Below are 25757 nucleotides of genomic sequence, written 5' to 3' on the forward strand. Positions count from 1 at the left end.
AGCCTCCACTATCCACAGTGCAGAAGCCTGACTGCTCCCCCTGTGTGCAATTACAGTATATTAAAAGAACAGTACATAAAAATGAAATAAGCAAGAAAATACTACTTCACAATAAATATTACACTAAAACAGGATTGTAAAGTAAAAATTAAATTCCCCATTATCTTACACTTACCCATATCCACAATAATTCATATCAGACTTATTACTAAAAATACATTCTGTGAAATGTGAGTAAAGTAAGAGAAATTTACAGACCTTTATCTTACTCAATACTGTTGACCATAATATTTTATTACAGTGATTGGAGCATGCTGTAGGTATTAAAGGTACTGCTCTCGTTAGTTATGGAGTTCTACAGGGTTCCATTAGGCAGTATTATTAGAAAGTAAAGAATACATTTTCACTTTTATGCAGATGACACCCAACTTTATATACCGATGAAGCCAGATAACACACACTTATTAGTTAAACTGCAGGAATGTCTTAAAGACAAAATGACCCAGATGACCTCGAATTTTCTGCTTCTAAATTCAGAGAAAACTGAGGTTATAAAAAAATCGTCAAAATATGGTCTCTAACCAGATGGCTACTCTGGATGACACTACCTTGGCCTCCAGTAACACTTTGAGGAATATTTTTTGAACAGGATATGTCCTTCAAAGCGTACATTAATGTAGAAGGACCGGACCCAGACACACAGTGTACGAAACGTTTCTTTTTATTTCTCGACACAGCAGTGTACTTCTAAGGTTTGGCACACACGATTCTCACTGCAGGTGTCTCCTGGCGTTGCGCACACCTTCTAAAGCCTTTCCTCCTCTCGTGAGTGTCACGACTCACTCGATAAATCTTTTAATAACACATAGTCGGGAGGTCTGCACGGCTTCAGGGCGCACCACGTGACAATCAATTTCTATCACTTGGTGGAAGGCTAAGCCTAGGATGTTATCACAAGACTGCTCCAGTGGAAAATCTCCCATAAAGTGAACCTCCCAAGCTGGCGGGACCTTCTAGTGAGGCTATTAATGGTTGTGATCGCATCCCTGCATACTGCCGCCACAGTTTATTAGACTGGCCAATTCATACCCAGAATTAGGGGGTGCGACAGGCACGAGCAAACCGCACCCTTAATCCTATGTGTTTTGTCCTTGTATTTGTCCACTCACCTGCCTGGCACTGCCCCTTGAACTCACTGCGCCACCCCTCCCCTGCAGCTGAGCCAGGGACCACAACTCCACCACAATTAAACATACATGTAGGACTGTTATCTTCTATTTACACAATATCTCCAAAATAAATCCAAAATGTCTCAGAACGAAGCTAAAAAACCAGTTCATGCATGTATTACATTTAGGCTGGACTACTGTAATTCATTATTATCAGGGTGTACGAAAAAACTTCAGACAGGAACTAGAAGGAGAGAGCATATTTCTTCTGCATTGGCTTCCATTCATTGGCTTCATTGGCAAATCCAGAATCAAATTTAAAACCCTTTGCCTCACAAAGTCTTCTATAATCAGGCTGCATCTTATCTTAAAAACTTCATACTACCACACCACCCCAATGGAGCACTTTGCTCTAAGACTGTGGTTCTGAGGTTCTGCAGTTTTGTATACTGGTCCTCAAGAGGAATCACATTTAATGATGTTTGGTCAATGCTGGACAGATCTCAGCAGTGTTTTTCTGCAGCAAATGGATTGTATCTTAACAGTCCTCGTCCCGATGCATTCTCAGCATACGTAGCTCATCCTCCAGGTAGGCAATCTTCTTAATCAGAGCATCTTTCTCTGTCTGAGCCTTCTTATCTGCCTGCCATTGAGCCTCCTGCACCTTCCTCTCATACCAGCGCTCCATCTGAGTCGAGACTGTCTCAAAGAAATACTGGGTCACCTCAATGGCATGCATGTTGTCCCTCTCCTGAGTAAACGTAGGTTGGTCTCCAAAGACCTCTAGAGGCCTGACCTTTATGTCCCCCCTCAATTTAGTCCTACCCTGAAAATATTTCTTCTGGTGCTTCCCTGTATCACAGTGTCCTTCCTTCTCTCTGATCCCTATGTCATTTCTGCTGCTGCAGCGCCGCTCCGTGGCTGGAGAGAAGCTGCTGGATCTTTGGCTCCTGGCCCCACTCCTCATTATGTCCACTTCATTCAGCTCCTGGTTCTTCCTCTTGGCGTCAGCAGAGGTCACAGAGCGCTCCTTTGGCCGAACCACCTGAACAGATGATGGGGGGTTCTTGGCTGCTGCGGGAGAGTCATTCTCGGTATTCTGATCCTTATCACCATCTGTACAATTCACAAGAGGTTCAGCCAACATTAAACTTCACGGTACCCTTCTGTGCTTCTAAATTCAAATAAAACTGTATTTGGCCCTAAAAATCGTGTGTGTGTGTGTTTTTAATCCTGTTGGCGTTCCCCGAGCCTGGTTCTTCCGAAGATTTTCATCCTGCTTACTCATGAGCGACTGTCTGATTGAGGGTTTTCTCTGTATTATTCTAGGGTCTGTACCTTACAATGCAAAGTCCCTTGAGGCCTATCTGTTGCTGTATAAATAAGATTAGAATAGAACCCACTAGGCAGCCTGATAATTAGCATGCAATGCAAATCTGCAGTCACGAATAGCATGTAGCATTTTCTCTGTTGTATTTTCATGGCGTGAATAGACCTATAAATGCTGTATAGAATTCCTTTTTTTCAGATTCCAGAACTGATGCCAAATTTGGGTGGGAATGGGTAGGAATTATATAATAGTTCATTTTTTATTATTTGTTTATGTATACTGAGGATACTTGCTGTTTTCTGTTGCATATCACTGGCCACTTAGCATTTAGACATTATCAAGACAGACTTTGATGACCAGCTGTTCTGAATTTTTCAGAAACTGCTGGGTTACTGGGATTTTCCCACACAGCCATACAGAGAAAAATGTGGAAAACTATTTTGTGAGGAGTTCTCTAGGCACAAATGCCTGGTTGAGAATGGGCAAACTGAGTTCCTGAAACAGTAACTCATTACAACCAAGGTATTCAGAAAAGCATTACTGAACAGTGTACACATAACATGTGGAACCTTGAAGCAGCTGAACTACAGCAGAAAACCACACCAGTTATCACTCCTATCAGCTCAGAACAGGAAAATGAGGTTTCATTAGATTCATTTTATTAATTTACAGGGTCGCTGTTTTAAATTTGATTTGAAGCTTTTTCTTTTTTTTTTAGCAAAACATGCCATCTTTGTTTATGCTGACTTGTTACCTGGAGAGCTCTCCACATGAACAACAAAGTAGTGACTGGCTGTGCGACCCTCTGCCACACTGGACTCTTCCTGGCTGAACTCCAGGAGTGGAGGGTCACTGTGGTGCTCAAGGCACTGGGAACTGCCCCCTTGTCCAATGGGCACCACAGCGAAGGCTGCTACATTAGCTTCGGCCACAGTAGAGGAGTGCTGTAACTTGGTGCTGCTGGGCTCTCCTGTGACACGGCCCTCCATGTTCTGCAGTTTGGACAGACACCAGCTCTTCAGTTCACTGGCCAGAGCTGCCTGCTTAGGGGACACACAGAACCACACACAAGAGTTCTATTAATGACAGAAGAGCTCATTAGATAAGCTCCCATTCATTTAGTGCATACAAGGGCGATCGTGGCTCAAAGAGTTGGCAGTTCGTCTTGTAACCGGAAGGTTGCTGGTTCGAGCCCTGGCTCGGACAGTCTCGGTCGTTGTGTCCTTGGGCAAGACACTTCACCTACCGCCTACTGGTGTTGGCCAGAGGGGCCGATGGCGCGATATGGCAGCCTCGCTTCTGTCAGTCTGCCCCAGGGCAGCTGTGGCTACAACTGTAGCTTGCCTCCACCAGTGTGTGAATGTGAGAGTGAATGAATAGTGGAATTGTAAAGTGCTTTGAGGGCCCCGAAAAGCGCTATATAAATGCAATCCAATATTATTACACTGTCCTAAAAGTAGATTAAAAGAAAACGATGATGTAATCTTTAATGGAGTTCATCTATTCATCATTATATCCTGACATCCACCTAATGCAGCACATTAGTCCCGTATAAGATCACCTGCTGAGATTGTAAAGTTGTGTACAGTTTAGTTTAATTAATTGTGCACAGGTCAACTGATCAGGTCCTCCTGCTTGCAGATATACGGGCAAAATCAAGGAAGACTTCAGCATACTGTGGACCAGCAGTACAGAAAAAGAATGATAATGCTAGCTGTAGGAGTCAATAAACATACCGAAGCATATATTACTAAAAGACGTAGAGACCAGACAGAATCGCACCCTATTAATATTACAGTGCCTCTTTGTACAGCATCAAGCTGTAAGAGAAGCCCTGGAATCTCTTTGGATAGACCTTCTCCAGGCTCAGTTTAAGTGAACATGATGCAGTTGAGGAAATTTTATGTGTTATATCGAGAACATCTGGCCAGTTTAATGTTCTGGGGTTCCACAGCCAGCTGAGTGCGAATGACACTGGGTGGAATGTGCTAATGTAATTACACGGCAAGATATTCCTCTGCGTTCAACAGCATCCACATCCAGTTTATAGGTTCACAGAATGTGATCTATAATTGTGAGAGTTTGCAAAACTGTTATTTCAATTCAATTCAATTTTTCACTTCAATTGTATTTATACAGCCCCAAATCACAACAACAGTTGCCTCAAGGCGCTTTATATTGTAAGGTAGACCCTACAATAATACTTACATAATATAATAATTTACTTTTTTATTTTTAGGTAGTGGTAACCTTTAGCGACTTGTTGACAGTTCTGTGATGATCGTGTGATCTTCCATTTGCTGAAACAATTGGCCGGAAAGATTCAACATATTTCTGGGCCTTCATCACAGCATCGCTAAAAAAAAAACTAAAAAAGAACCTAAGGAAACCTATGAATCAACTAAAACTAAACACAAAAGGCTAGGTCCATGGCTAATGGGGTTTTAGCCAATACTTTAATCCCACAGTATACCTTGAACTCCACTTGAGGAGCATTAATCCAGGTTTATAAACTTCAGCCCCTCCCCAGAATAAACCTTGCAAGCATTTATCAATTAACTCACATATTAGATATTTTTAAATTTACCATGACAAAGATATTATATATTTATAATTATTTACATTTAATTTAATTTATTTACTTTGTGTTTGACTGTCTGGACTTCCACGGTGGCGGAAACATATAGTAGTGCAACCTTCAAACATTCCAGTAATACTGATAATTGAACTTTGCAATAAATGGTTTTGAATGTTTGGGCCCACTGTGTAATTTTTATTATGAAAATGATGACAACTTAAGAAATGCTTAGGAAAATTACAGTAACATCTATTCTACTTCACCTACTTATGACTTAAAGGAATGGGCCACAGCACCAATAGCTTCACATTCGCAATTAAAACAACAATTCTATTTTATTGGCTAGCTGTAATAAAACTATAACAATTGCCATGAGGGCATGGGTTACCCTGTGAAACATATCAGTAGAGCACTTCACTCCCAGACGCTGGTTTACTTCGGGTTTCTAGGATATTTAAAAGTAGAATGTGAGGCAGAGCCCCTCTTTTGTGGAAGCCTTAAATTTAAATTTAAATTTTCCTTTATGAGAAAAGCATAAAGTTAGGGCTGGATCAGGTGACCCTGAAACCTCCCTTAGTTATGCTGCAATAGGTCTAGGCTGCTAGGGTTTCCCATGATGCACTGGGTGCTTCTTTACTTACCTGTGTGTTTAAACCACTTTGCATTTAATAATTAGTTATTATTCTCTGGCTTTCTTGCACAGCATGTCTTTTGTCCTTTTCTCACCCTCATTAGTCACAGCAGATGAATGCCCCTCCCTCAGCCTGGTTTTGCTGAAGGGCAATGGAGTTTTTCCCTTCCACTGTCACCGAGCATTTGTCCATCTGATTGTTGCGGTTTTCTCTGTATTATTGTAGGGTCCTTAACGACAATAAAACCCCTCTATACAGTGGTGTAAAATAGGGTTAGGGTTAGATGGCCATATATTCTCCTTCAGAGCTTTTGGTATACAGCAAAATTCCTGGTTCCATTTACCTCAGCAAGTCTTCCCAGTCCTGAGGCAGCAAAACAGCCCCAGACCACCACACTAACAATATGTTTACTGCTGGTACTCCTTTTCTGAAATACTGTGTTACTTTTACGTCAGCTGTAATGGGACACACACCTTCCAAAAGGTTCAGCTTTTATCTCGTCAGTCCACAGAGTATTTTCCCAAAAGTCTTGGGGATCATCAAGATGTTTTCTGGCAAAACTGAAATGAACCTTTATTTTCCTTTTGCTCAGCAGTGGTTTTCATCTTGGAACTCTTAGCCTGCCATACAGGCCATTTTTGCCCAGTCTCTTTCTTATGGTGGAGTCATGAACACTGACCTTAACTGAGGCCAGTGAGGCCTACAGTCTTTAGATGTTATTCTGGAGTCTGTTGGATGAGTTGTTGCTGCTATAACCTTTCCGGACTGAGAGATCTCAGTTACTTTGTTTGTCATTTTTTCCTGAATTTCCTTGGATCGCAGCATGATGTTTGGCTTTTGAGGATCTTTTGGTCTACTTCCCTTTGTCAGGCAGGTTCTATTTAAGTTATTCTGAACAGGCGTGGCAGTAATCAGGCCTGGGTGTGACTAGAGAAATTGAACTCAGCATTCCAAAGATGTGATACACCACAGTTAATTTATCTTCTTAATTATAAACACCTTCATTTAGAAACTGCATTTTGTGTGTTATCTTTGCTTAATATTTTAATTTTTTGTTAATCTAAAACATGTAAGCATGACAAACATACAAAAAATAGGAAATTAGGATGGGGGCAAACACTTTATCACAGCACTCAATGATGATGCCCAATTTCGATAGCTTGTTGTGTCCCAATGTTATGCAGACCCCGGTTAACATTTTCTATTGCCTTTGTTTGATCTGGAGATTACAGTAAAAGGTCAAATATGTTAAATTTCCTTTTTCTTCATGAACAAACTTCACACACAACAAACATCATTCTGTGATGGCTTCATACACAGAGCAGTCAGAGTTCCACAGTCAGAGGTATCCTGACGGTGTTACCTGTCTCTTCTCTGCTTCACGTCGTTCCTGCAGGGCCCGTTGCTCGATCCTCTTCAGACAGCTGCTTCTCTCTGCTGACGCTCTCTCCACTGTCATCTTGTCAAGAGCCCAGATCTAATCACAGACACCAACATAAAAACAGTGCTGACACTGTTAAAAAGAAAAAGATAAAGGATTTGTTTACTGTGCTTCCTATCATTTTACTGCATGTCTGCATTCAAACCCTGCTGTCACACAGGCTAAAGGCAGAGCTTTATTCACCTTCATTCTACAAATGCATTCAAGTTTAGGCTTCACTAAAAAGCAAAGAATAAACAGACAACCCTGTTCTGTCACAGTTTTACAAAGGCGTATTAGGGCCACATTAAGAAAAAAAAATGAGAATAAAGTTGTAATTTTATTTCAAGAAAACAGTCATAATACTATTTTGAGAAAAAAGCCAAAATGTGCACATTACAGTTATTGTTTTAAGACAAACTGCCAATGCTGCCATACCCTCTACAAAATAACTCCTGTAGAAACAAACTTGGTGAAACAAATTGATTGGCTGTTTTATGATCAAACATACATCCTCTTTATTGCACGATGGTGTAATCTGTTCATTACCATCTGTCCATATTTTGTTTTGTACCAATCCATTCTTCCCTATTTGTGTTTTTCAGTCTGACCACATGCAGCTTTCTTTTCAACATTCTTATACTTCTTACCACACCATGTTTATGTGCCAAAAGAGAAATCATTCCTTCCTTGTAACTAAAACCAACTCTGAATTTTTTATTCTCATGTACTAATATTATTTTATCATTATATGAATATAGCACAAGGTTCAGTTACCTTTGTACCAAAACAGTTGGTAGAATTGTCCTTCAAGGAGCTATTTTTTACTTTCTTACTTGGAGTACATTCCAGAGCCTGCACTTTTTTACTTTTACTTGAGTAAAAAAGTTGCTTCAGTACTTCAAACTTACTGGAGTAGTTTTCAACCTCTCTACTTCTACTTAGATAAGTAAATTCTGTACTTTTGCTACTTCTGCAGACAACACACACATAACACATAAAGATAAGTACTCACACTAATAGGAGTAACTAAGGTGCATCTGGAAAGTATTCACAGCGCTTCACTTGTTCCACACTTTGTCATACTCAAAAATGAATTACATTAATTTTTCACATCATTATAACGACAAACTGAAAAAGGTTTGCTAGAAATTCTTGTAAGTTTATTAAAAATAAAAAATTTGTATAAAAATTTATATATAATATGTACATGTAGCCTTGTTATTTTAGTGAAGCATCTTTGGCAGCAATTACAGCTACAAACTTGGTACACCTATTTTTGGACAGTTTCCTCCTGCAGAACCTCCCAAGCACCATCGGGTTGGATGGGGAGCATCAGTGCAATCAGAGCCATTTTCCCATCTTTGCAATTCAATTCAATTTTATTTGTATAGCACCAAATCAGAAGAACAGTTCCCTCAGCGAGCTTTACGTTGTAAGGTAAACCCTGCAATAAAAAAAACAAACAGACAGAGAACCCCCAACAATCAAGTGACCCCCTTCCCACTGTCGCTGCCCCCTATGCGCAGCAACAGTGGGAAGGAAATCTCCCTTTTTAAAGGAAGAAACCTCCGTCAGAACCAGGCTCAGGGAGGGGAGGCCATCTGTGACCGTTGGGAAGAGAGAAGGAAGACATTTCTCTCTCTATGCGGCATTCTGAATTAACTGAAGGCTTTTCAGGGAGTAGGACAGCCTGATAATAATTATAACAATGAATTACAATAGTCTAGCCAATTTACAACAGCAGAACTCCAAGTTGTAGAAACATCTGACAGATGATTGGTAGAAACAGGATGCACCTGAGCTCAAATTTTGAGTAGCAAAGTCCGTGAATGTTTATATACTTATGTGTGTGGTATATTTTGGATTTGTATACATTTTCAAGGAATTTCAAACAACTTGTTTTCACTTTGTCATTACAGGGTATTGTATCTAGAATGAGGTGAAAGTGAAAAAGAACTTAATCCATTTTGGAATTAGGCTGTAAGATTTCAATAAATGGAACAAGTGATGCGCCGTAAATACTTTTTTTGGATGCACTGTAACTTGCTTCCATTTCAACAATCTGTCAACAAGGGCATTCCCAAAGACTCATTAGGAAAAACTTGGCATATCATGACTTGGTGTGCAGTATGTCCTTGAAAATGTAAGAAAATTTGGAAAAGTGGAAACCAAAAGATGAAGCCAAAAGGCAGGCCTAAAAAAAACCTAGACGGTAGATGAACAGTATCTAAAAAGCCTTAGACCTTAAGGAATGAATCTGCTCATTCAGTTGCTCTATCTACACCTCATGAGGCCTTATCAGAAATGGCCTCAGTCAAGAGACAATGGTTGCTGTGAAGGGCAGCGTACACCCTGGACAGGTCGCGAGTCTGACACATAGAGACAGACAAACACTCACACTCACATTTACACCTATGGGCAATTTAGAATCATCAATTAACCTCACTTGTGAGAGGAAGAGAGAACCCACACAAACTCCACACAGAAAGACCACTCATGAAGGAAGGGAAAAAATAGGGCGGCAGAGTTGAGAGGTAGGGAGGCCTCTGAAATGCTGTTAACCTCGTGAATAGCACCAACTGCAGTTAATGTTATGTGAGTGCTTACTTTCTTCTGCGGATCAGTTGCAATGAGCAACTGTATATGCTACCTGGTGTTTGTTCTTGCGGTCGAGCTGGCCCATCTTGCTGTTCAGTTGGTCTTGAATGATGTGGATCTCATTCTTCATTTCCTCCTTGGTAGCTTCCAGCTGGTTTTCCAGTTTATTTATGAGAGGTTCACAGCGGCAGCCATTCAGAGGAGCCTGTAACACAAACCAGCAATCCATATTTTAATCATTAAGGTATTGTAGTGGAAAAATGACAGAAACAAGGATGTTCATTAGCAATAAATGAAAACATTCTGAGCACTCACATGTGATGTAATTAACTCTTTACCTTTAAAACAGATAAATAGTGAGTGCTTGGTGCTATTGCCTGATATGCCTCAATGGTCACATTAAACATGAAGGCCCATTATGTTTTAGCCCATCATTACATTCTACAGTCTACAGGTAGGTTGAAGGGCAGAGGTGGAGGGTTACCTGTAGAATGTAGCACATTACCACATTCAGACGTTTTACACAGCGCCCATCAGCTGCTCACACTCAGCATAGACCCAGGGTTATTGTAAATAGAAAAATACACCAGAGAAAAGTAGTAGAGTAGTAGACTGAAGCTCATTGCATGAATCAAAAGCAGAATTCACAATTTTCTTCAGACCTCCACCATAGGCGTGCCACAGAAAATGGACAAAATCCAGAAGTTTATGAACAGTGTGATAATAACCTTTGCTTTGTGTAATGTTAGAAGAGGAAATTAAGGAAATTTCAGCAGAAAAAAGGGAAATACAAGTTTTGTTGATTTGTGTATTTTGCTGCAGTAACACATTTCTTAGCAATAAATCATACTATGGGAAAGCTTTTTCATTTCCTCTTAAATGATATCACATTTGTAAGGCAAATGCATTTGTGGGCTGAGCAACAGAGAGGATTTATTGCCAAGAAGCATTGCTACGACAAACAAATGGACATTTTCTTTAAATTTTCATTATTCACTCTGGTCACTGTGGTATAAGTGTCTCTTAATTATTTTATTACAAGATTTAATACACACTACTAACCCGTTCATCCATAAGTTATGTCAACCTCAATCAGGATATTTTTCTTAAGTATTTTTATTTATCTGTTGGTATGAAAGGAAGGATAAAAATACTTAAGAAGAAAATCCTGATTGAGGTTGTGATAATTCATGCATGACAGGGTTAAATAACAATAATTTCAATGAAACACATCATAGTAACATTAAACGACCAGTGGGTGGCAGGGTATGGGGTGGCACATCAGTGTCCAATGCAGTGGTTTAGTTAGAGGTCTTAAAAAACAAAATAAACCTGTCTGAAGGATAGAAAAAAAACTTTAGGAATTTTATTTTTTATTTCACCTTTATTTATACAGGTAAAATCATTGAGACACTAGGTCATATTTTCAAGATATATCCATACAAACTTCAACATGTTAATACATACTATAGTTATTAAAAATGGAATGGCAAAATCAACAATATGGTACATTCTTAAAAAGAAGGAATTTAATAGTCAGCTCAGCAGCAACAAAAAGCCTGTAAGCCCACAAAAATGGACAATCACTTTTTTTTTCCTTGATTAATAGAAACTTGACTAGCCAAGTCAAGAACACACTCAAGGAGATATCAGAGACATGTCCATGAATGTAAATACAGAGGATTTACAACAAGGTGCAAACTAGGGCTGGGCCATATTATACCGTTCACGGTAATACCGGTATAATGTTAGGCAACGATAGGAAAATGAAATATCGCGATAGAATATGAGTAAAACGCGCATGCGCAGTGCCTTTGTTTTCATACGCACATGGCCGATTGTTGAGTGAAACAGATGAACCAGAATTGGTTTGTAAAAATGGTGCAACTTCAGTGATGTGGAACTGGTTTGGTGTTTGTCCGTCAGATACACGACAAAGCACATTTTTTTGCAGAACATGCAAGCGGGTCGTCGTTATTACCGTATTTGTCGGACTAAGATGCTCTTAAATCTGGGAGTAATCTGGGTCCTAAACTCCGTATGCTTCAGGTCAAACGAACACTGCAGCATCACTGAGAGTTAAAAACTGTCTAAATTCTTTCATCTTTAATAAAACGATCAGCGTTGCTGCTTTGCCAGGTGTAACTATGAAGTTTAACTTCCAGGCATCCATGAAAACATAATTTATTACATTTAACGGAGTTAGAAGTTAGCAGGAAGCTAGCGGAAGTTAGCTCGCTAGTTTCGCTAGTTACCTAAGCATGATATAGCATGTTCTGACTGAGAGATTTCTGAAACAAATTCAAACGTACAGCTCTGCTATCACTTCCAACATAAATGAAGACAGGAAACTAAACAGCAGTGATGTTTGTAGGGTTACTGAAGTTGGGCTAGCTGGTATATAATGATGTGCTACGTGATCGCTAGCAACACAGCTATGTTAGCATAACATAAACAGTGAAGCTGGAGGATGAACACTAACACTTTTCCACTTATAAAAGTTAACGTTAAGGTTCCTGATAGTTAGAGACAAATGCAATCGCATGGCAGGATGCTGTAAACGGACCAAACTTCAGTCAGGAGAACAACTGAGATAATCCATCCACAATACGAGGTTAGTCATTAATATACTGCAACAACATGGGAATCGAGCAGCTGTGATAGAATACAGCATTAATGAATCAATGGTACAGAAGTGAAGGAAGCAAGAAGAATGAGTTTAATAAAGTTTGATTTATCTAACTGCTTTGTTTCACTTAATGTGCCTTATAATCCCGTGCACCTTATGGTCCGAAAAATACGTACTGCACACTGCAGTTTAATGTTGCAAAGCACCTCTTTTTAACTGCAGTGGATATTATACATGGTTATGCTCAGGATATGTCAGCCCATTTCTACTGGAAATGCCTTTTGGTATTCGGGTCCTGGTTGGTGTGTTGCTGGGGTTGTGGGCGGGTGGGTATATGGGGGCCCAGTCCTGGCGCAGGGCGCCGCCAGTGCATCGAGCCACCTGGGGGACTCTTCAACTGGTGGGGGAGGTTGTCACATCTTGCAGGAGCTTTCCTCTCCTCAGGAATTCTCTCTGCAGGAGGGGGAGATATAGGAGAGGTGGAGGAAGATCTCAGCCTGGGCGTCTATTGTCTTGTGTAGTCTGGAAGATGAGTGGATGATGGGGTGGGTGCAGTTTTCTCTGTAGTGGGGTCGGGTGGGCTGTCCCGGGCTCTGTGGGGCCGGGCGGTGCTGCTGCACTGGGCCCTGGTCCGGATGGGCCTGGGCCCCCTTTCCCTGGCGGGTTGCAGAGCATGGGGGTGCCTACTGGGGTCAGCGGGGGAGCTGGCCCCAGGGAGGGGTCACTTGCCCCTCCCTTTCTTCCCTCCCCATCTCCAGCTGCCTCCCTCTTCCCGCTCCACCACAATCACCCACACATGCAGGGCCTTGGGGTAGGGGTGTGTCACCAGGGTGCAGAGGAGGCATCCCCCCCCCTCTGTCCCCTTCTGGCTGCCTCTGCCTCAATTTTATCTCACAACTTAGACATTCACATTACTCACACTCTCATAACACATACATATAGGATCTTGGGGGTGGGCTCACAACACGGACTCCAAATTACCATCAGGGTGTACACCTCACCCCTGGCATCGTTGCCCACCTCTCAATTTTAAATACACGTAGACATTGAGGGCTATCAGGAGGGGCTATGCGCTTACCTGCTGCTCTCTGGCAGGTAGCTCCATGCCCTCCTGGGTTTTAATTGCACCTTAGAACACATATACATCAACACTACATATGAGCGGGTAGAGGGAGGTTTGGAGTCTTCTCACACCCCCGGTCTCTGCGGCCTGCTGGAGCGGGGGGGCTAGGAGGAGGAGTTGGCCGTCCGACTGGGGTCTGGTGTGTGGGGCCTCCCTGCTGCTGCGGAGTCGGGGCAGTCTGCTTCTCCCCACTGCAGGGAAAAGGGTAACACCACCTGGGTCTGGGTGCAGTTTCCCCCTCCAGGGGCAAGGGTACCTAGACCCGGTTCTTAGAGTACGCTTGGGGAGTGTGATTGTGTGTACAGCGTCTCTTTATGTCTGTCTCCACGTTGGTTGAGTGTGGAGTAATTGCCTATGAGAGCATGAGGGTGGGAATGGATGTTTGTATTTGAGTGTGCCTGTATGTCTGTGTCTATATGTCAGGTTGGGTATCAGACGCCACCTCTCTGGGGACATCTCAGGCCCTCCAAGGTTTGGAGGCCTATCTCCCCCCACCACTTCCCCTGCCGGTGGCAGACGCCCTCAGACATCGATGCGTTGGTGGTTCTTTGTGTCCGGGGGTGGGCGTCCGGGTACACACCGGCTCACTCCTTGGTGGCTGCTTATCCGGGCCTGGAACCTGGGGCTCGCTCGGGCCACTTCGGGGGTGGGGTGCCCTCGGCCTCTCGGTCTGGGGCTCGGTCACTCAGGCACAGCTGGCTGCCGGCGGAGCTCACGGGCACGTCACTGCAACCCCCCCTGGCTTCTGCTCCGCGGCTGCTGAGTGATCCCTCATCTGGGACTCTCCTCAGCTCTTTCTGGGACAGTGGCGCGGCTGCCCCTCTGTTGGTCTTCCTTGGTCTCTTGTGTTCTGGGGGCCTGTGGATGTCTGGAGTTTTGATCTCCTCCATACCTGCTTCATGCCCTGGAGGATGGGACTGTGGCCCCCCACACCCTCTAGCAGATCATTACATTAAGGAACCTTTTAAATACAAGCGCGCTCATGCTCACAGGTGTACACACAGGTGATCACACACACAAACTACACCCTTTTTGGCTCCTACCTCAAAGCACACTGTGCGCTGTCGATCTTACGTGCTGCACAATAATGTTTAATATTAAGTATTTAGTGTTATATTCCCATATATCATTGTGATGTTGTTTATTCTATTACTCTCGTTTTCTTCTGCTTGTTTTCTTTTTTCTTTCTCAACAGGTGATCCAGGTGATCGATATATGTATTTTTTGTCTGCTTATTTTGTTGGTTTTTGTTTTTTGCCCTTTATCCCCGTCCCTCTTCTCCGCTGTTTTTTTTTTTGTTTTGTTTTGTTTTTTCCCCCCTCTTTCTTTCTCCCTTTTCTTTTCCCCTGTCCCGTATCTAGCAAGTAAAAAAAATAAAATAAAATAAAATAAACAATAAAAGGTAAATCAAATGGACCATTACGGCAAGGCTGGGATGGTCCATTTGGTAAAGTAAATCCGTTGGGCATCTTTCTTCGCCTTTAGACAATAATTCTGATGGCAAAAGAACCAAACGGGACAGGTTTAAAAAAAAAAAAAAAAAGGAAATGCCTTTTGGTTAAACTTTCAGCAAGGAATTTGCATTTACACTGTTAAATTTTTATATAGCTTTAATGCACATAAAAACCAGCTTCTTGTTTAAGTGAAAATAAATGGAAGGTTGTCTTTTTGCGCTAGTAATGTTGTGGAGTTGTATTTTGTCTCGCATCAATTATATCGTCAGTTATATCGTTATCGCAAATTTTCAAATATATATCGTGATAAATATTTTTGGCCATATCGCCCTGCTCTAGTGCAAACCACTAGTTACAGCCAAGAACAAACTGGCTGCTGATGAATTGTGAAATGTACAAAACTATACTCTCCGCTCAGATTAAGCCATGTGGTATAAATGATCACACAGACTTCATAGTGCGAATGAACAACTGTCCAAAATATACTAAAAAAAAGCAAACCAATAGCTTCTCGAAGCAAAAAAATTGATATTCTGCAATGGCCAACTCGGTCACAACATCCTAACCTAACAGTAGATGCTTTTCAGTTGCTGAGGATACAAATGAAGTAACAGAGACCTACAAAAAAGCAACATCTGAAGGTGGCTGTAGTAAATGCTTTGTAAAGAACTTCAAGGGGCAAAACACAGCATCTTCTGATGTCCCTGGATTCTAGACTTAAATACTATCGTTAGAACTACTTTAGTAATTACCAGTAACCAAGCTAGATACAAGATACTGGCATTTACTGTCTGAAGAATAATTATTTGCTTTTCTCAGTGTCTACCTAGCCTGGTTGTTATTTAACAGCACTTTACTTGTGCCAAATTGGCACCCTCAGTGTTGGCGAAAACATGGTAATGATAGTCTATTCACTTACCTGCATTATCTTGCCATCTTTTGCTCGGTACAGTGTGTACAGCTGATAGGCTTTGAAGTTGTGTGGAGGGATGGAAACATAAGGGGCGGTTCCACGCAGTTTACCTTTCTTCTTATGAATGGTTCCACAGTGCCTGGTCTCTCTGCAGTGCAGAGGGTCAGACAAAGACGGCTGCAACAGCATTTGTAGGGAATTAATATGTTAAGCTTTTGGTTTTTATACTGTGCAATGTGTACATTGTGCCTTATCTACATTTTTTAGTTATATCAGTGGCACTTCTTCAGGACAAGCATGTAAAAACTGACATAAACTAAAAAGTACCAAGGTAAAGCATATTCTCTCCTTTAATCTCTGAAAGCGCTGGCATAAAGCTCCATGTTCGCATCCATCCTTTACATTACTGCCATCTTGTGGTAGTAGTAGATATTTAACTAACTACGTAGGTAATAATATTTTACAATCCATTGGCTAGGAAGGAGTGTAGAAAGATAAAGACATCCATATAGAGTGCAGACAGGCAGGTATTTTTTGATGTGATCCAATTTATTTTGTTAAACTGGTAAATAATGCAGTAAGATGTTTTTGTTTGCGTGTTTAGACAACAGGGTGGAATATCATCTGTGTCACCGTGTGTCACTGACTTAAGTTGTATCTATATTTTATGTTATATACTCTATATTATATATGCTGAATGGATATATCATGATTTATAGTTAGATTAATTGCTCTCGAAGATCAATGGTTCATGCTAATACTATGCATCAAGTCTTATGACCTATTGCTCTGCAGTGACCATAAAACTGCAATAGTTAACCAACACTATGTGGTCGTAAGTTATTAATTCATTAGTAACAAGTAATTGATTTTGGCTACAAAAATATCCTGCTGGCCATAAAGAAGTTGCAATCGGAATTACCTCTAACCATAAATGTGTCTGAAAGACGCCAAAATATCCCTTCTCTCTATATCTTTCTGTTACGCCTTGTCTTTGTCATTGTCTGTCTTTGTCTGCTGCTTGTGCAACACCAGGGCTGTACACCCCAGGTTTGCTTGGTTTTTGCTGTGCTGTTCTGTTCTTGGTTCTAGAAACTCATTAAACTGTTTCAACATTCTCTGCTCTTCTCCAGAGGACAATTTTTCTGTGGTTTTAAATGGTTTTTAAATGGATCTAAAAAGGTGACTCTTCCTGTGACCAGCTGGACAAAGTCCAGGACAAACCTGGGATAGTTTCTTCTGAGGTTAGCCCTCATTACTGGTTGCTTTTTTTTTTTTTTTAAAGGTTTTTATTCCATGGTTTATTCCATATTTATATGCATGGTCTTACCTTTTTTTTCCGCTTCCTGTTCTTTCCTCTCCTGGCGTTAGACTCAGTTACCTTAGTGTGTTTGCAGGCAGCTTGGTCACTGCTCTGGCTGTCGCCTGCAGCAGATGCACTGCTCTGTAGAACGAGAGGAAGGTTTATCTAAGCAGTTTCCAGAAACATTTAAACAGTATGAAAGATTTTAAAGTGGACATTATGAGACATATTATGGATTTTTGTCTTTTCCCTTTTCTTTTTTCAATAATTCAAGTCTACAATTCTATCAAAATCGCAGTGTTCCCAATCGTTTCCTTTGCTATATTCAGTGGAATATTCAGTGGCAAGGACATTTCACGACTGGATTTGTGCACAGGTGGCATCCTATTAAGGTACCACACTGGAATTCACTAAAGTCCTGAGAGCAACTCATTCTTTCATAAATGTTTATAGAAACAGTCAAGCATGCCTTGGTGTCAAATTGTATATACCTGTGGCCATGAAAGTGATAGGAACACCTGAATTCAGTGATTTGGATGGATGAGTGCATACTTTTGGCCAATTCAATTCATGTTAATTCAGTTTTATTTCTATAGCACCAAATCACAACAACAGTCGCCGCAAGGCGCTTTATATTGTAAGGTAAAGACCGTACGATCAGACAAACGTCTTTGAGCAAACACTTTGGCGACAGTTGGGAAGGAAAAACTCCCTTTTAACAGGAAGAAACCTCCGGCAGAACCAGGCTCAGCGACAGGCAGCCATCTGTCATGACCACCTGGGGGTGAGGAGAGGGAGACAAGACAAAAGACATGCTGTAGAAGAGTGCCAGAGATGAATAATAACTCCTAATTAAACGCAGGGTGGTGTATAAAAACATGGTGAGTGAAAAGGGGTGAGAGAAGGAGAAACTAATTCCTGGCACATAATGATATTGGCACTCTTGCTAACTCTAGCTAAAGGATATGATAAAAGCAATTTCCCAACAAAAATATAAAAATCCTTAGGGCTAGTACTCTGTGTGGTCAACGCCGGTGATATGTGGAAACAACCCTGACTCCCCTCCTCCATAAAAAAAACATTCCTGCTCATTCCAGTTTTTGCTCACATTTTCCTATTTTTGTGATAAAGTCTACATTCAGTAAGTTTCAGTTACACTGACACTTAAGTATATTTACCTTACAGGGTAGCATCGCATTTCTAGGCACTGACTGAGCCCGACCTTCTGCCTTCAGCTCATCTCTCCTCTTCCTTGCTTTCCTGCCACGCACAAAACTTTGCACCTGAACACAAGAAGACACACAATTCATCAAGTATGATTTGTGAATTATATATTGTATATATTGTATTGATAAGTATTGATGATTCGAGTCATACAGTATAATGGGCACAGTACAGTTTTTACTGGCTTTTCAAAAAAATTTCAATTTTAGCTGTTAGTATGTTAAATATAGTTTAAGTGATCTGATTCTTTTTTCTTATATTTTATTTATTTATTTATTTTTTACACTTATTGTTTTTTTCTTAAATTGATTAACTAAAAATAAGAGATTAAAATGTTGGTCAGTGAAATTTGGTAAAATATGAGCTATAGTTACTAAACATGACAAATAAAACCTAGAAAAGCCCATGAGAAAGAAAAATATCACATCCTACTTTTCATATACGTGGAAAACAATCAAACTATTTATTATAGTTATAAATTATGTCTGCCTGTACTGGTCACAGTGAGAGTTTACCTGGGGTGCTTTAGTCAGCAGAAGAGCTACTTCTGGGTTGTTGTGTTCTCTGGCCTGGTCCAAAGCTGTTAGACCTGCCTGCAGACACCCAGAGATACAAGTCAAGACAAACAAAACATGAGTCCACCTTAAGCTGGTCACAGTTTCCTCTTCATTCCATGCAGACCGGATGTTTTCCCTGGCTTGTGGTAAAACCTATGATATTTTTACTTTTTGTGTGTTTTTATGTGAAAGGTGAAAATGAATGAATACATTATTTTCTTGTTGTTGTTTTTATAAACTCAATACGTGTTAGCAAATTATTAACTTATTTTCTATCACTGTGAACTTAGCAACCTGTTAGTATTGATGGGATATTTTAATGTACAATCTGAACCTTCACACATTTCGGGGTGGCTGTAGCTCAGGCGGTAAAGCAGGTCAACCCTAAGTTGCTCTCCGATGATCCATTGGAGTATGAATATGTGTGAATGTTAGTACGCACTTCTGCAAGTGCTTGTATGAATGGGTGCTCCAGGAGAGTAGAAAAAGCGCTATATAAGAATCAGTCCATTTAACATTTCATTATATGAAATGACATCTCCAAAAAAGGTATAATGATTTGTAATGCGATTAGAGAATTTCAAGCTACTGATGGTCAATTGCTCAAATGCTTTTCAAGGTGCTACCTGCTGCTTCTACAAAGAAATGGTGAATAGCACAGCTTTGAGTTAAAAGCAAGAAGCAGGGACTGCCAGCAAGCTGATGGAGGAAGTGGATGCATTGTGAGACCCTATCCCAAGTCAACCCACTACAATTTCTTAAGACAACTCCTTTTTCAGTTATTTTGACAAGTGAGTGGAAGGAGAAATGATGTAGTCATAAATGTTAATTCCTGTTAGAATTTATCATATTTAATATGGATCTGACATCATTATCAATATGTCTGCCTTTAAAAAAATACTGGCACTTGCCACTGCTAACCCTCAGCCTCCTGTTAGGCATACCTATGGTTTCAATTTCAAAATTCTATGCTGGCTTGTTGTCAACTTATGGCAGTCACAAGATTTTCAGAAAACTTGACCTCTGACCTTGAGGTTGAGTCCCCTGAGATTCTAACTTGTGACAGACAAAGACAATAATGAGGAGCTGGCTAAAATGTGATCCAACAAGGACATATTAGTGGCTGGATATAGTTGGAGAAATACACTAATTAGAAAAACTGAGTCATTCCTTGAGGACTAAAGCAGGAACTCATAGAAAATCATAGGCCAACCTCTAGTCAAGACATTTTTTATAAATTTCTATAAAACTTGTGAACATTTTAGACAACAGAAAGTGCCACTTATAACTACTATGGTTTTTCAATGTGCTAAAATTAAAGACATGCTTCTCCTGAGTCTACAGAGACACTCACATTGTTGTTGATGCGACTGTCTGCTCCAGCCTCCAGCAGCAGGCGTATCGCCTTCTTATGATTCAGTGTAGCTGCCACATGTAGCGGAGTGTCTCCAGCCTGAGGAAATCCATCACACACAGACATGCACATGCATATGAAACAAATAGTTTTTAAAAACATCAATATTAAAAATAAAGGAGAAAGGAGTGCTTCCTGGATTTAAATTGTGTCTCTTTGAGGTGCTCTTCGGAAGGGATAAATAGGCTAAATCATCAAAGAACAATTCTTCTCAAATAAATGCACGGTAATGTTTGACATAAAAAAGGTGTGTTAGGTAATGTTAATATAAGTTTAACCTTAACTTGAAGATATCAAACAGATGCCAGTTCTTTATTATTGTGGTCTATTAAACAATGCAATTACTAATCCAATTCCAAAAAAGTTGGGATCCTGTGTAAAATGTAAATAGCAACAAAATGCTATGATTTACAAATCGTAAAACAGTATTTTATTTACAAAAAGCATACTGATTATTAACTATGAGCTATATACCTGAATAAAAAAGGTTATTTCAGTTAACTTCTTCATTTATTAATTTTGATCTTAATATGACTCAGTCAACACAATATCCTCACTCCTCCATGTTAATCTTACCTTATATGATGTATATAATCTCATCCTTAACATGCAAATCCCCACCTTATATGGTTCATTTAATCTACTAGTTATAATTTCATTATATATTTTTACAAGTTCAACTAATATGATATATGTAGTCATGTGGAAAAACTTGTGTGTCTCCCTTTCCATGAATCACTGCCTTATCATGGAGGAGGGGTTATATTGTCGGGGGGCTTTATTGCCTACTGGTAGGGTCTCCCATGGAAAATTGGTCCAGGGTGAGGAACCAGACAAAGGGCGATTCAGAAGACCTTGCGAGATCAAGGGAACAGCTAAACCCCTTCTCAGGATAGGGTTACTGGGACCCCACCATGGAGCCTGGCCTGGGAAGGGTACCCGAGGGCAAGCACCTGGTGACCAGGCTTTGGCCTACGGAGCCTGGCCAAGAGCAGCCCAAAGAAGGGACATGGAACGACCCTCCTGTAGACCCAGCACCAACAGAAGGCACTGTGTGCCAGGTGTCAGCCAAGGGCAGAGACCCTGGTGGACCAATCCCAGGTACCACATGGAATGTGGGGAAGGAAACTAAACTACTGCATAAGGCTAAATATAGCTGGGCTCAACTCAATGCACAGCTTGGGCTCTGGAACCAGTCCGGAGTTGCCCTTGGTGAGAGGCAGCAGGCTAGGGTGGGCATCCTGGGATCCCCTTGGCTTGCTGCCTGTATGTTGGTTTATTTGTTTTTTCCCGGTGGTAGAGAGGGACTGTTCCCTGTGCCTTTGTGTCAGGGAACTGTTCCTAACTGTTGTCTGCACTTATGCACCAAACGGCAGTTAAGAGTACCCTAACACTCTGTTGTCCCAGTGTCAGACACTCATGTGGGGATTTAGGGCCGTACCTCTAGTAGTGTTTTCCATCTTCAAGAAGGTGGACTGGAGGGTGTCCTTCAACCCTCCGTGAACACACTCCCTGGGGAAAATCTATGCCAGGGTGGTGGAAAGGAGAGTCCATCTGTTAGTCGAACCTCGGATACAGGATGAACAATGCGGTTTTCGTCCGGGCTGCGGAACACTGGACCTAGCCTCTTAAGGATATTTCAGGGTGGGTGGGAGTTTGCTCAACCAGTCTACATGTGTTTTGTGGACTTGGAAAAAGCATTTGATCGTGTCCCTCTGAGTATTCTATGGGAGGTGCTTCGGGAGTATGGGGTGTCTAGCTTGATGTTATGAGCCATTTGGTCCTTACAGAACCACTGCAAGAGCTTCATTCACATTGCAAATCATGCTCTGCACCGGAGGTTCGAGTTAGGGTTCAGGACCAGCCAGTGGAGCACCTTTGGCTCGGGCAAAGCAGGACCAGACGGCAGTGCTGTGACCTCTTACCTGTATTCCTGATGCTGGGGTTGCACAGGGCACACAGCTTGCGGTGCTAGAGCCTGAAGGACACCCATTATCTGAGCCCGCACCAGAACCCAAGGGTGCCAGGCACCCCCCACCAGCACCTGAATTTGAGCCTGAATCAGCGAGTCCTGCATCAGCAGAATTCAACCCCCAAAAATCAGTACTTGTTGGCCTCAAGCAACCAGAACCTGCGTCCGAGGTTTCCACACCACTGGAGTCCGAGGCCCTCTGACGCCAGCCTAAATAGTCACTTGTAGTGCATTCATAAATGCTTTAAGTTTGTCATGAAAAACTTCACTAGGTTAATAAGAAACCGTATTAAAAGTAATCATCACCACTTAGGAACCAAATTATGCCTGACTGGTCAGGTTGTATTCTTAGGTTTGCGTGTCTGCAATAAGTGGGGCTTAGAATAAAAATATTAACACACTTTATGTAAAATAAAGGAATAAACTTGTTCTTTCTGTTGAGTGCATGTATACAGCACCAACTGTAAAGTCAAGGCACTTTTTATTATACGGTAAAGACCCTATGATATTACAGAGAGAACTCCAACTATCAGAAAAACAAGCACTTGATTACAGCGGATAGAAAGAGCTACTAAAAAAACGGTTCTATAATTCAAACATGATTTTTTCACATTACAGGAAAAAAGTTCCAATTAATTTTTCATCAAGTAGCTTTTACCAGAAAAATGCCCCAGTCAGTCCACAACTCACCAAATTCTTCTCTGACACAGAGCAATATGCTCCCAGCAAGATACGAATCACAGCCAGATGATTGTAGCGGGCCGCCACATGTAGACAGGTATCACCTGCCTGCAAGAAATAATCACTGGTAAATAATTTTACAGCATTCACATTCCTCAGGTCAAAGTAGTAAATCTCCCCAAACACAGTGTAAGAGATTTACTACCTTCACTCTCAAAGCAGATAACACACATAGCCTGGGACTCTGTGTGGGGGACCACGTTATCGATGCTGTCCAGCACTTGAATGTTGCTGACAGTATTCAAGTGACAGTATTCAACTTTTTTTTTTAAAGAAGAAAAAACAAGTTCATTTGTTTTTAAAGCTCAAAAATTGAAGGTTTGGAAATATATAATAATATTACAAATAATATATTATGAATAATAATATAACACAGAGCACAGTATGCAGGGCACGCAGCACACACACTAAAATAATCCTATTATAAATAATAATATAACACATTAACACATTAAGATTAACTTAAGGCATCTATGAGTCATTAAAGGCATTACCATGCAATAAATGAATCAACTCTGGCCCTGCTGTTGTGACAGGTCTTGCCCTCTCTGTACCTAACAAATGCACTGTCTGAAAAAGATCAGATCTTTAAGAACAAAAGAGGTCATATATATTTTTCTTTCAAGCTTATATTTTTTAAATTCAAACTCAAAATAATAATCAGCAGTAGTGATTGTTTTATTATTATTTTACTATTCTATAATTATGGTGCACTTGGATGCTTACAACACAGAGTATGAACTTTGCTAGGATTTAAAATCAGTACCATTTATTTGCATGAAAGTTATATCAATAAATATTAATACATGAAGATTGGAGAATTTTTCCACTATACTTTTTTATAGTTTACTATATCTGCTGATGTGTTAATAATGAAGAAAAATGACAAAAAGTAAAGTCACACAAATAAAATGCATTTTGCGATGATGAGCATTGAGCTTTAGAGGTTCAACAGAACACAGTGATTAAGTACATGTCATGTCGGTGTGTGGAGAGAGGGAGAAGAGAGGACCCAAAAACAGGACTTGCAGGCTTATGAAGGATGTGGACGGTGTTTATTGTGAAGACAGGATGAACAGAATATGAGACAACTGACTGAATGACTGGCTGGCAGAATTGAACTGAACTGACCTGAAAACACACAACCAGGATTGATGATGAAGACAAGGAACTTAGGGAAATTTAGGGCTTAAATACACAAGGTGATGATGATGATAAGAGACAGGAGAGTACACAGCTGAACTAAATCTAACTAATGACACATGGGAAGTAGCACCGAACATAATGCACTAATGCTACGTTCACACTGCAGGTCTTAATGCTCAATTCCAATTTTTTGATCAAATCCAATTTTTTTGTCTGCTTGTTCACACTACAAATAAAATGTGACAGCAAACGCGCTCTAGTGTGAACCCTCAAAGCGGCCCGTATGCGCAAAAGAAGACGTCACACACAACGCCTCTGTTTAGACCCAGACCAAACAGTATTGTTTGACTGATGGCCCTTAATATAAAGACTTGTTTCGGACTTCATGTTTCCCAATTTTGCTTTAAGTTCTAAAGTTATTTTGTTATTTACATATGGCCTAATAATTATCCTTATTGCTGTTTTAGAGAGGAGCGGTGCTTCAAAGGATAGTTGCAGATTTCTGTTAGAATCTGCAGATTATACAGTACAAATAAAATGTTCACGTTTTCCAACGTTGTCTTCCCAACAGTTTCACTGGATGGCCAGGAAGTGTTCACAATGTCTTCTCCGGCGCTGATAATTGGCGTCTGTCTTGTATCAGTGACATAAAAGACGGATTTAATGCGACATGACCATTCAAACAGCAGTCTCTTTCTAAAACATCAGATATGTATCGGATTCAGTGCCACACACGAAAGTGACTTAGGTCAGATTTGAAAATATCGGATTTTTCCTGTTCACACTGTCATACCATGATCGGATATTGGTCGCATAGGGTCAAAAAAATTGGATTTGATGCGCTTTCGTCTGCAATGTGAACGTAGCCAAAGACAGAGGCTAACACAATAAAACAGGAATCAAATGGAAAAAGAAACAGTCTCAAAGTACAAAGTGAAAACACTGGGTCAACGACCCAGAAACCCTGACAGTAAAGATCTGCATACAAATTAAGAACACCAAACACCTGACAAACTGTCTTTTTCTCACGCTTCACTGCCAGAGTGGATATTAGAGTTGCACAGCCTGCCAAATTTCATCTCTGAACAGGAACAACTACCAGACACTTGCAACTGCACATAACTCACATGGTTTTTGCTGTCAGGTCTGGATCCACCCAATAACAGAACCTTGACGCTCTGAGCATGACCATTCTGACATGCAAGGTGGAGAGGTGTATTTCCTGCCTGCAAACAGGAGCAGAGAGAGTATGACATTTACTAGTGTTCCCCGGAGATACTTTTGTTGCAGTGACATATACTATATATTTATATCGTCTTTTTTTTGGTGGAAGAAGTATTACAGTATAAAAACTGGCTCACAGTCCTCAAGCATTCACATTTAAATAACAAAGACAAAAACTAAAGACATTTTCTACCAGCGTCTTTAGTAGAAAATGTCTTAATCTATTTTTTTTCCAAGTATAGATTATAGCCTCAGTTTTCTTTTTTGCCTAAAGCCTAGTTTTTAATTTCAACTATCAAGCATATTGTTTACACTTTAAGATTTTTG

At 40.7% G+C, this 25757-nt stretch overlaps 1 protein-coding gene across 4 annotated transcripts in view; it reads right to left on the bottom strand.

Moving 5' to 3' along the window:
• Positions 1-703: 703 nt before the first annotated feature.
• ankrd6b (ankyrin repeat domain 6b) overlaps positions 704-25757 on the bottom strand; it is a 67691-nt gene continuing 42637 nt past the window's right edge. For 2 of the 4 annotated variants that reach the window (XM_063495134.1, XM_063495132.1), the window contains exons 6-16: positions 25334-25432; positions 23010-23108; positions 20288-20386; positions 18892-18969; positions 18331-18435; positions 17180-17293; positions 15856-16026; positions 9783-9935; positions 7073-7186; positions 3254-3539; positions 704-2285 (exon numbers count right to left, since the gene is read on the bottom strand). In XM_063495134.1, the coding sequence (XP_063351204.1) occupies positions 1708-2285; positions 3254-3539; positions 7073-7186; positions 9783-9935; positions 15856-16026; positions 17180-17293; positions 18331-18435; positions 18892-18969; positions 20288-20386; positions 23010-23108; positions 25334-25432 (1896 nt within the window). In that variant the 3' untranslated portion in view covers positions 704-1707. Of the gene's footprint in view, positions 2286-3253; positions 3543-7072; positions 7187-9782; positions 9936-15855; positions 16027-17179; positions 17294-18330; positions 18436-18891; positions 18970-20287; positions 20387-23009; positions 23109-25333; positions 25433-25757 lie in introns of all 4 variants that reach the window. The other 2 variants (XM_063495133.1, XM_063495131.1) reach the window with 1 other exon arrangement.

Source organism: Pelmatolapia mariae, linkage group LG15, assembly GCF_036321145.2.
Source record: "Pelmatolapia mariae isolate MD_Pm_ZW linkage group LG15, Pm_UMD_F_2, whole genome shotgun sequence".
Lineage (NCBI taxonomy): Eukaryota > Metazoa > Chordata > Actinopteri > Cichliformes > Cichlidae > Pelmatolapia > Pelmatolapia mariae.